We start from the raw sequence: 11,642 nt of genomic DNA, 5'->3' as shown, positions 1-11,642 counted from the left end.
TTTTCACTCTTGGACGGTCAAATTCTGATTTTTCTCTAAAATCACTCAGCCTTTACTTCAAAAGTCAAATGAATGTGCCCTGATCTGTGGATTACAAGTTTATTGTTTGATTTAAATTATGAATTTATTAACGGGAGCTTCGCTTTTAGCCCTGGCTAAATCTATATATTATTTTAATCCTCCTTGTCTTACAACTATACAGGATGGTATCTGTATCTGGGTATATTATTGACTACAAAAATATAATAATAACCGTTTAAAAGTGTTGAGGAAAAACTTATGAGGAATACAAAAGTCCTAAAAGGGGGCACTAATACATTGCAAAAAAAGTCGGCTAGACTTCTTTAGGTATTCAAGGAAGATGTAAAAGAACAGTTTCTTGAACACAGACTAATACACTCTATTCACTTCTCATTGAAGCTGTCATTTGCGGATTCATACGGTAGAAGTTCTCTTAACGGACACTTTCGTATATAGCGAATAGCTCTACTTAGCCGACCGCCATCACAAAACCCCGTTTAAACTCCCACACAAACTCTGTATTTTTGTATTCCCGTAGGCCGCCGAGGACAGTCAAAGGGTTTACTGGCGAATTAGATGTTAGCTTTGATTTAAAGCTCTCGTAAGCAGACACCCGAAAGAAAATCTTATCCGCCTCTGAATGTTGTGGTTTTTTTTCTTCGTAGCAAGTCCACAGTCATATCGCTGTTTGTCACTGTTATGAATCATTCTTATATATCCGTTTCAGAGTTACCGTTTTTTCACATACACGTCCGGTTACACTTGAAAATACAAACTGAATTGTATGCTTTTACCTAAATTACAACAAGGTCAGAACAACAGCATAACCACACACTAAAAAAAAGTTTTTTGAATTCCCAGTGTTAATTTGTAGCTGGGAGAAGCTTCCGTAAGCGGCCATCTAACCTTTACACCTCTTTTAAAGTGGCTGAATTCCACTTTAATAACTACGCTGCATATGAGATTCATTCTTGTAAGCGGCCAGATCCAGTTAAGGACACCTTTTTCTCGTCCCGGGGACGTCCTCTTACGAGAGCTTTCACTGTATTACAATTTTAGGATTTCTCTTACATTTTAACAAATTTTCGTTTGACGAAGTACAGTCGAACCTCTACGTGCGACCACCCAACTTAAGTGACCACTTCCCAATAAGCGATCACTTATCCAAAACACCAAATATTATCCAGTCAAAGAGCTTGTAGTTGGAACCTCCTGTGAACGAACACATCCACATCCAGTAAACGACCGAGACCACTTCTTACGGTGACAGTCATTGAGAATTTTGCATGATGCAATGGTCTGATCTCTGCGTTCCCTGTATGTCTTGCGCTTCTCGGAGTATCAGAGGAACTTTAGAAACAAAAGAGATTTATCTATAGTATATTGTAACTTAAAAATTGCATGCAGTACATTCACTCCAAAAAGTAGATGTGTCCGCACTTTTCCTCGTTAAAGACTTCCTGCAGTCCAACTCTCGTAAAACCCTAATTTTCCTTGGGCAACCCAATGGGTATTATTTACTGGGTTTCTTCCGACCACACACGGACCGGAACATCAAATGTCTGTAACTTAATCGTTGTGTCTGTCCATAATTCAACATCTGCCTGCCTCAGCACGGTACACTAACCGGGGCACTAGACTGGATTTGGTGCCCCAAGAGTACGCAAAAAGGCCCTTCCGAGGATGTCTAGGAATAGAAAATTGACCTTACCTGGGTAGGGTGAGAAATTCGAGATCGAAGTATTATAGTTGAAGTATCTCTTGAGGGAATGTGGGAAGGGTGTTAAACATATGGAAGCGGTTGTTTGAGAAAGAGATCTGGCTCAATGTAAAAGTTTGGTGTATTTTGAATTCTACTTGGGAACATCCATGCCACAGTTAGGCTTTATAAGCCCTTAAAAGACCGTGCTAGGTAAAAAATTCAGTGTTTATGACAGTCAAATCTGGTGCCAGCAGGGTAGGGCATTTGCACGCAATTTGGCCACTTCACCGGGGAGGGGGGACTCCAGTCTGAAAAAAAAACAAAAATGGAATTCTTGTCGCAAGCCAATCTGGACGTGTCTCACGCTTTATTTGTCCCTTTGAGCTGGTCTGCACCAAGATCCGGCTTCACTTCGCTGCTATTTGACGTGCAACTAAAATAGAAAAAATATTCCTTTCTAAAACACGAAAGCAAAGCGACTTCTATCTCCGAGTTTGAAAGGAAATGGGATCATTTATAATCATGGTCTGAATAAAGTTGCCAATAGATTTGGAATTCTAAAATTTTCATTAGAATAAAATAACAATAAAATTATCTCAGAGCATGTCGGAAAGACAAATTTTCAACTGAATTTTGTTCACTGGACTCTGGCTCCTGGCTCCTGGCTCCCGATACGATGTTTCCGTATGGTGGCCAACCGCTGCTTAAAAATGCAGACTCCAGTTAATGTCAAAGATGGCGGACGTTTCGTTGTTGTTGTTTGTAACATGTGAATTGAGCTACAACGGTGGCAGAAATAATTCTTTCCATGGATTAAAAATCGGCTTTCTACTTTTCGTATTGTTTTCTGTTAAAACAACTTGATTTAGATTTTGGTGCGTAATCTGATGGCTAAGGAATTTTAGTCGTAGAGCGAGTCACGATGCTGAACTATGCACCTATCAATGTAAATCCCGTGGGGGGGGGGGGGGGGGGAGTGCGGGCAAGGGGAGGGGATTTGATGCCTGAGACTATCCCCCTGTCGGGCTTTTGATCGTGCGAAGGACCCCGGGGTCGGGACATTTGACTTTGACCGATAGAAGCCTGGTATCAATTTAGAAGCGGTAACCAAGTCCATCCCTCGAGGCTTTCTGAAAGCCACGCTGGTGGAGAAAGTTATGAAGTTTTCATTTATTTTAATGGCCATAATCCGATACTTTACACTCTGTCAGCTAAACAGATAATGTCTATTTTTAGAAAGTTTTTATCTTCAAGTTCCCATCTGATTGTAAACCTCGATTGAAATCGAATTCTACCATGAAAGTCAGAGGATATTTTACAGGTCACTGATCCGACCTGTTCCAACATGTTGAGCCGATGTTATAAAGCATTTTACGTTTCATTAATATAATAGCACGGCCAATCTTCCTGGAGTGATTAAGAGATGCTAGTGGAGAGAGAAAATAGTTAATTACAGCGAATAATTTTACGGAGCTTACGCCGTTAACCTTAAATAAAAGTAGTAAGAACGTACTTTGAAATATTCTTTCATTCGTTTTATATAGTATTATAGTATTGTTTGTTTACATTTTTTCCCTGGGGTGGGGGCTTTTTTGACTTTTTTGATTGACCTTTCGTTTCCCACCCTGGGGAATTTGATCAAAAAATTTTAAAATTTGTCAAATCCCCACCCCTTGCCCGCACTCCCCCCCCCCCCCCCCCACGGGGTTTACATTGATAGGTGCACTACGCTGAACTGGACATCGAAGGTGGCATGGGGAAGAAATCAAAGCGGGCACAAACTAGCAGTTGAGACATCTAAGAGATACGTATATGGATTTTATTGACCGTTTATATTGTTTTTAGGGCGAAATTATTAAGGTGAGTAAAACTGTGAATTGAATCTTTGTACATTGTTTTTACTTGAAAAGATTGCCTATATAGCTATCAAAAATCATCGTTAGAGTTTCTTGCACAACAATTTCAACGATTTTACCCATATTATTGTTAAATCATTGTCTGATGAGTTTTTGGTTCGATTTCTCCTCATTCAAAGGCAAACACACGAATATTGTGAGGGCCTGAATTTTGATGAAATATGATGCAAAAGTCGTTCAGTCACATGAACAGTTTATGTCAACACATGGAAGAAAGAGAATTGCTCAAACTTTTTATGATCTTTTTCTGAACTTAAGTGATGGCTTTAACTAGCCATGCAAAAGTTGTAAAGATAAGCTGTTGCTCATCAGAGATATTGGGGAATAAAATACCCTAATTTTACGACTTACTCAAAACTTGGAAATGATGACCCAACTTAAGGAGGCTAAGAGGGGGAAATCGAATCGGCGACTTTAAACAGTTTATTGTGCTTAAAGTCTTACGAACTCAGATTTTCTCTTAGTGCATTTAAGTTCCAGGTGGCTTTTTTGTTTGTTGCACTGGCACCATAAAGTTTAATTAATTAATTATGCATAAAAAAGGCAAAAGGGCGATTTTTACAGGGGGAGCCCTGATCTCCCAGGGAATTTAATATTTTGACCTGACATTCTGTCACATAAGTTAACTCCTGATACCTGACATTTGTGCCAAGTTTGAGCGAAATCGGTGAACTGAGCATTATCACCCCCTGCCTGGTTCTGCCTGGTTTTCTCATGGACACACTCTTAATTACAAACAGATTAGTTTGAGAAACGCGTTTTTCACTCAAAAAGTGGAGCTAAAAGTTACGTTGACAAGGGTTGTGGTAACTGTGGTTTGCCTACTACCATTAATGGCTCTCTTGCATGGTTTACGTGAGACACAAAGAACTGTCATATATCAAGTGTTTTCAACTTACTTTCACGACTTTGAGTACAATTGGTTTTGGTTATCACTTGCCGTAATTTAAGAACAACGCTGATTACTCCCTTGTTCTTCTGGCGTTTGCTTGAGCAGTAAAAGGTTAGTACTGCGCGCGTTGTGCGGTCACTGCACGAGAAGAACGCCTAGAAGTCTTCAGAAGAAAAATCAAGTAAGAACAATGAACAATTACCGTGTAAGCGGAACGAAATAATGACGGAAGCTTATAATGACTGCCAAAAAGGCGATTTGAATAACAGCCTTCTAAAGACAGGCGACAGTACCAACCAGGACGATGTGCCAATTTCAGGTTCTGGAAGAAACAGTTTTGCGCGGAAGAAACAGCTATGAAAAGCAAATAGCGTGAAAGCTCAATTAGCTTTGGAATATTCACTTACTAAATAGGATTGGTTACTGGGTTCTGGAAGCTTTCACCAGGCTGTCGAAGTTTTTACCGGGTTGTTCAGCATCGCTTTTAGTAGATTTTGTTGCACGGTATTAATGATAACTCGATTGAAGGTGGATTACCGAAATCTGGGTTCGAAACACGAGCATGACAAAAAAACGTGGTCTAACAAAAGTAAACAGAGCAAGAAGGAGTAGAAACAAAACTAAATGGTCACATCACGCACTGTTGGCAGCTCAGTATATTCTTTCTGGGAGTAAAATTTCTGGTCTTGATCTGCAGATCATTTCAGGTGTCTAAAAAATCCGCTTGGGAATTTGTCGGAGAGTTGTCTAATACTACATGTGTATTAAATTGTGAAAAGCATGGACACGAGAAAAAGTAAGGCGTTCAAAAAGGGTGCAAAAAAGGGACGACGGCGCCCTTTCCTCGTGCGCGCGCTCTCTCCTCTCTCGCACGCTTATCTCGCGCGTTATCCTTCTTACGGGCCTGTAATGCAGGCTAGATACAGGCTGGAAATGGGTGGGGTGAGGGAAGCACTTTCTCATTGATCTTAAGCCTGTTAAGTGTGTGCAGTATTAGAGGGAGTAGGTTTTGAGTCTATGTTGTTCTTGGGTATAGCTTTAATTTATTAATCGTGTTTTGAAATAGGTTATTAAACGGTTTGGTCTGAAGTTGCTAATTGGGTAGTAATTTTAGAGAACGCCCCTTTGACGTTTTTATTATTTTTTTCTTGAGAAATCCGTATAATTGAAGCCATTGTAAGGGTAATGTTGATGCAAACCCACAGCTGCTTTTGCAAGCTTTGAAAATGTATAAGAGTGCCCACCGTTGTGTGGACTGAAATAGATAGGGTATCAAAGATTGGTTCCGAACAAAAATAAGGTGGAAAAAAAAAAACAGAACTTTTAAGCATAATAAGGTAAGCGAGGCTACAAACATGCCGCTCAGCCCCGCCACTTAATATACGTAACTGCTTAAATAAACAAATAATGTACATTAAGTCGGACACTAGCCAAAGAATAGGGAAGACGAAAAATTTTCCCAAGCGGAGGGGAGGGGGGTTGGGGAGAGCTGCTAAAGACTTGAAGTGGGGAGGCTAAGGAGAAACTCCTCTTAGTCTTTATTTTTTCTGAAAAAGTGATGGGGGCAGCTAGGGGGGAGGTGGCTAAAGCCTTTTTTTTGTTAGCCTCCCGGGTCCGCGGTCCCTGACGAAGCCCACACAGCATGAGGTTAACGAGCCTTTTGCAGCATTAGGCATACTCCCCCCTGGATGGGATGCTAGTTCAAATAGTCCATCGCAGTGTTACTACCCCTTCCCCCGACCACCTATTGCAGTATGTCACCAGTACCTATTTATTCACCTGGGCGAAGAGAGGCACAAGTACAATAATTATAATATTAATAGTTTATTAAAGTATATTTCGAAATAGTTGCTGCCCTAAGCATATTAAATTGATTATAACTAAAATAATATTAATGAAAATGTACAAAAGCTCTAGCTTTAAGAAAGTATATTACAGAAACTCTATCTAGAAAAAAAATATCAAGATAATGTCAATCCACACACCAGGCATTGCTTGAATATTGACTTCGGATTTCATAAAATTACGCGTGAGTAACGCGATACACGTCACCGGCTACAAAACAAGTTTGCTTTGGGCCAGTAAAATGCACAACATGTAGAGATTTTCTTGCAAAAGAAGAACACCTTTCTGTAACAACACTACTTCTCGTTGTAACAACGTTTTGTTTCCCTCAAAAAGATTATGGAGCCTAGAAATTTAATCGCTTATGGAATTTGCACCAAGGAATGTGGCCAATTCAGCAGAAATGATACATGCCATCATTTAGAATTTTGCCGCTCCTTTAAGTTGCAATATAAGAGACCTGATTCTTGACAATGGTGCCTTTTCAAAGCCCATTTTTTCTTCAGGAGGAGAAAGAACAGAGTGAATGTTGACACTACAAATGCTAAAATACGCCAGGAGAAATGGAAAACAAAAGATATTCAAAATGGGGGAGGGAATGGGGAGACTATAGGGTGCATAAAAGGTGTGTTATTGGAGATGTGTCATTGATTGAATTTATCGGAAGATATCCATACTGCCAATATCGGATATTCAGTAGGGAGGGGTATTATGGGGAGGGAGAACGCTTATTTAAATGGAGTGCTTTTAAATCGCTCAAATACTTGGTTTTAAAAAAACTTAGCCCATAAACAAATGAATGACTCGCAAAGATCCCAAAGTGAAGTACAATTATTAGTTCTGGTGGAATAGGTAGAAGTTCCCCAGTGTATTGGTGCTATTCTTACACAATGCAACATTTGTTACGAGTTTGATTAAGTTCTCTTTGTTTCCTTTTAACGAATCCTAACTCGTTGAAAGTTCTTTTCACAGCAGCATGCTGCTCGCCATACAAGGTTTTATAAATGTTCAGAGCCTTTTCATAGCATTCTTCAGAAACAGGGTACTGTTTAACGCTACAATAGATATTGCCAAGGTCGAAATAACTGTTCGCTACAGAGGAATGCTCCTCGCCGTAAATAATTTTTTTAACGGCAAGAGACTTCTCATAGTATTCTTTAGCCTGATTGTACTGACCCAGCTTCCTGTAAACAATTCCCAGCTTGTTGTAACTTCTCGCTACGTCACCATGGTGTTCACCATAAATCTCTTTTCTAATGGCAAGAGACTTCTCATGGTATTCTTTAGCCTGATTGTACTGACCAAGGTCACTGTAAACAGTTCCCAGGTTGTTGTAACTTTGCGCTACGTCACCATGGTGTTCACCATAAATCTCTTTTCTAATGGCTAGAGACTTCTCATGGTATTCTTTAGCCTGATTGTACTGACCCAGCTTCCTGTAAACAATTCCCAGGTTGTTGTAACTTCTCGCTACGTCACCATGGTGTTCACCATAAATCTCTTTTCTAATGGCAAGAGACTTCTCATGGTAATTTTTAGCCTGATTGTACTGACCAAGGTCACTGTAAACAGTTCCCAGGTTGTTGTAACTTGCCGCTACGTTACTATGGTGTTCACCATATATCTCTTTTTTAATAGCAAGAGACTTCTCATGGTACTCTTTAGCCTGATTGTACTGTCCAAGGTTTCTGTAAACATTTCCCAGGTTGTTGAAACTTGCCGCTACGTCACCATGGTGTTCACCATAAATCTCTTTCCTAATGGAAAGAGACTCCTCATAGTATTCTTTAGCCTGATTGTACTGACCAAGGTCACTGTAAACAAGTCCCAGGTTGTTGTAACTTGCCGCTACGTTACCATGGTGTTCACCATAAATCTCTTTTCTAATGGAAAGAGACTTCTTATGGTATTCTTTAGCCTGATTGTACTGACCAAGGTTTCTGTAAACAAGTCCCAGGTTGTTGTAACTGTCCGCTACTTCACCATGGTGTTCACCATAAATCTGTTTGCTAATGGCAAGAGACTTCTCAAAGTATTCTTTAGCTTGATTGTTCTGGTCAAGATCCTTCGAAACATGGCCTTTCACTCGAAAATAATTCGCCTTTTCCAGCTTATCTCTTAGCTCGTCATCAAGATAATTTACAAAATCAGAGCATAATGTACAAAAGAGGTGAGCGTCCGATATATTACTCAATTTGCGACTGACTTCAGCAGTTGAGGAAAGCCAGGATACTAAATTTCTAGGAGCTGTGGAGGGGAATAATTCATTATTAGTTAATTCTGTGTCGGTAAAATTAGTCTTGAAATGTTGATATAACTCTTTACAATGACTGGTAGTTAGTCTTAACTTTCTGCACGCACTCTCACTTGCAAGTAGCAGCTTCTTGTTGTCTTCAATTAATGAACTGAAAATCTTAACAGCAGCAGAAAAGTACTCAGCTTTATCTGTGCGGTTCAGGACAGATGTTACAGTGGACTTAAGCACTTCATGAACAACGTTATGTACTCTTAAGTAAGTGGGTGTGCCATCAACATCATACAAGCAAGTTATCATGTTGGATTCCAGAATTTTAGCTCTGATAAATTCTTCTTTTTGTTGCTTGTTACGAAATTTAACAAAGTCAACTGCAGCCTCAATAGGTAGAGAATCAGATGTGCACAGCGAAAACAAACAAAATACTTCACAAAGAACTTTGTCGCTTTCCAAAGCTCGAGTTATTGCTATTCTGATTGCAGAAGCCGTTGTTTTGGGATATGCTCTGTTTTTTTGCGCGAAAAGCTCTTCTCTGGCTTCGCGTTCCTCGCTATTCAATGTTTCCAGGTATTTTGTCCAACGGTAATCAGGGGTACCATAGCTGACAATTGTTTGCACGTAGACTGCAGCAGCTGCTAAGGCAAGTGGCTGATACTCGAGAACTTTAGCAACCTCCTCAGCTTGTTGTTGATTCGAAATTTGGGACACTTCTCTTAAAAGGTCTACTGCATCATCTGGATGCATTCCTTCACTGAGAGATTCATGGTAAGCATAAGGGGAATCGAACGGTATGGACTGGGTGTCTTGTGTTGTTATCAGCACCTGACCATGACCCCATTCTTCACTGGCGGTTGGAGGCAGATAACTACGAACCAAGGATAGGTCAACAACATTATCCACAATAATCAGCCAGGCAGAAAACTGTTTCACTTTTGGAGAAATGAAACGCATCAGATGCTGCATTGTTTCACTTGAGCTGTCCCTCTTTGAGGTAGCTAGATTGGCTAGGGCGTATTCCGTAACTCCCAGTTGTTTAGCTAGATTGAAATAGGAGTCGGCAAGTGAGTCAAGGGTTTCTGCATTCAGAGTTGAAACAAATGTTAGACCTTCGTCTTCACGCAATCTTTTGTCATAGAATTCCTGTCCAACTTGACGAGCGATTTGACTTTTGCCGCAGCCCGGAATTCCTGATAAATAAATGGTGCTGATGGCCCCTTTGCTTTCATTATAAAGTTCCTCCAGCTTGTTCTTGATTCTTGTGACATCGTTGGAACGTCTGATGATTTGGTGCGATGGCTTGAATGTAAGACTACAGAAAGACTCGACTTTGGAATTGATTTCCTGAGTGAGGGTTTCTACTTCTTCCTGCTTGGTCTGTAATGCGTCTTGGGTCAATTGTAAGTCGGAGTTTAGATTTTTAACTTCTTCATTTTTTGCTTTTAAATCAGCTTTAAGTCCATCAGCCTTTAGCTTCAGGCTTTTTACTTCTGCTGTGGGAAAGCTGCTCTGGTTTTTAACATCCTCGATTTCATCAGTTGCGAGTTTCAAAGATGTAAATGCAGCTATCACTCTTGCGACATAATTTTGAAATTCAACATCAGTAAGTTCAACCTCGTTTATGTGAGCGATGTCGTTTCGCACCTGTCGAAGATCGTCGACCTCTTTTCTGATTGTCGAACTCAGAGTGGTGCCAATACTATCCGAGAACAATATCGCAAAAAGTAGACAACTGCAGTCCCACTCCGCGGTGTTTCCCTTTTTTATTGTCGCAAAATATCGAGCATTGTTTTTGCGACTTCTCCCCGTTTCGTTGTTGTAGAAATCGCTGCCATTTTGTGGAATGTCTTTCCATTCCCCAAATGGAGTTGTTATGTAAAGGAAATTCCACTCTTGTTTGAAGACTCTCCGAAGTCCTTCGGGGACCAAGTTGAAGGCGATATAACATATTCTGAAATAGTTTAACTGTTGTGAAGTATATTCCATTTTGAATTGGGATCTAGTAAAAAGATTAGCGAAAGAAAAAAATCAGAGCAAAAATCGCTACCCACCCCAAAGAAATCCTACATCGAAGTCCCGCTCCTTTAAGGCCGATACACACGAGGGGTTTTGCTCCCGGAGCATGCTCCAGGATCATTTTGCACGTGTCAGTACACACGAGGGAGCGTTATTTACCCCGGGAGCTTGCTCCCAAGTATTTAACCGGTTAAATATTATGGAGCATTTTGCGGGGTGGAAATTCTGCTCCCGAGGATGAAGTATACCCATGAAATCGTTGGTACACACGGAGGAGCTTTGCTCCCGGAGCGTGCCCCTGGAGCATGCTCCGGGAGCAAAACCCCTCGTGTGTATCGGCCTTTACTCATTGACTAATTATGCGCCCTCGTCATGCATGAAACAAAAGGGTGGAGTAAAATATAGCCAACAAAAATTTACTCACGCTTTCTTAGCCTACAGCTCCGCTTGAAGTTGTGGAAATGATCTGAGGTTGTTGGCCTGTTAGCCTGTGGAAAAGAACAGTCAAAGCCTTTTAGAATGAAAACCTGAAGGGAAAACGCGCTTCAATATTAAGTTTACCTTGCCTCTGCCCAGTCCCCCGATGTTAATGCCCATGAATCTAATTCATTTGTAGCTTGGGTGGTAGCGGTCACAATCGGAATACCCTGCAAGCAGAGGCTAGATTTTCGCGGCATGAGATGGCGTGCAAAAAGTACCCTCTACCGACAACCGTTTAAATCCGTCCAGAAACCTCAACTAGTAAATGTAAAAAAGCGGGTTTTTACCTGTTCTCGAACGGTTTAGAACATTGCCGAGATTCGAGATTCGTGCATGAAAGGATCCACGATCCAGCTAGCCTCCCACGCAGGCGTTTTTAGCTAGTGTTACGCAAATTGCTTTTAAGGATAAGTTATGGGTTTTGTTTTGTCTTTTTCATTCCTAAAATTAGTTTAAAACACAGTCCTGAGACTACAGCATCAAATTTATTTCTAGCATCACTTCTGAGTAGGGTGGTCA

The 11,642-nt window shown here is 40.6% G+C and overlaps 1 protein-coding gene across 1 annotated transcript; it reads right to left on the bottom strand.

The window, feature by feature from the left end:
• Nucleotides 1-6,447: 6,447 nt before the first annotated feature.
• LOC140925107 (uncharacterized) lies at nt 6,448-10,620 on the bottom strand. The gene has a single exon (XM_073375056.1). The coding sequence runs from the start codon at nt 10,611-10,613 to the stop codon at nt 7,260-7,262; it is 3,354 nt and encodes a 1,117-aa protein (XP_073231157.1). The 5' UTR covers nt 10,614-10,620; the 3' UTR covers nt 6,448-7,259.
• Between the last annotated feature and the right edge of the window lie 1,022 nt (nt 10,621-11,642).

The sequence above is a fragment of the Porites lutea genome, chromosome 14 (genome assembly GCF_958299795.1).
Source record: "Porites lutea chromosome 14, jaPorLute2.1, whole genome shotgun sequence".
NCBI lineage: Eukaryota > Metazoa > Cnidaria > Anthozoa > Scleractinia > Poritidae > Porites > Porites lutea.
This window is presented reverse-complemented; position numbering and strand designations above follow the sequence as displayed.

Excerpts from the sequence above, each read along its gene's own strand:
- LOC140925107 (XM_073375056.1), bottom strand. The coding sequence starts at position 10,613 with ATGGAATATACTTCACAACAGTTAAACTATTTCAGAATATGTTATATC.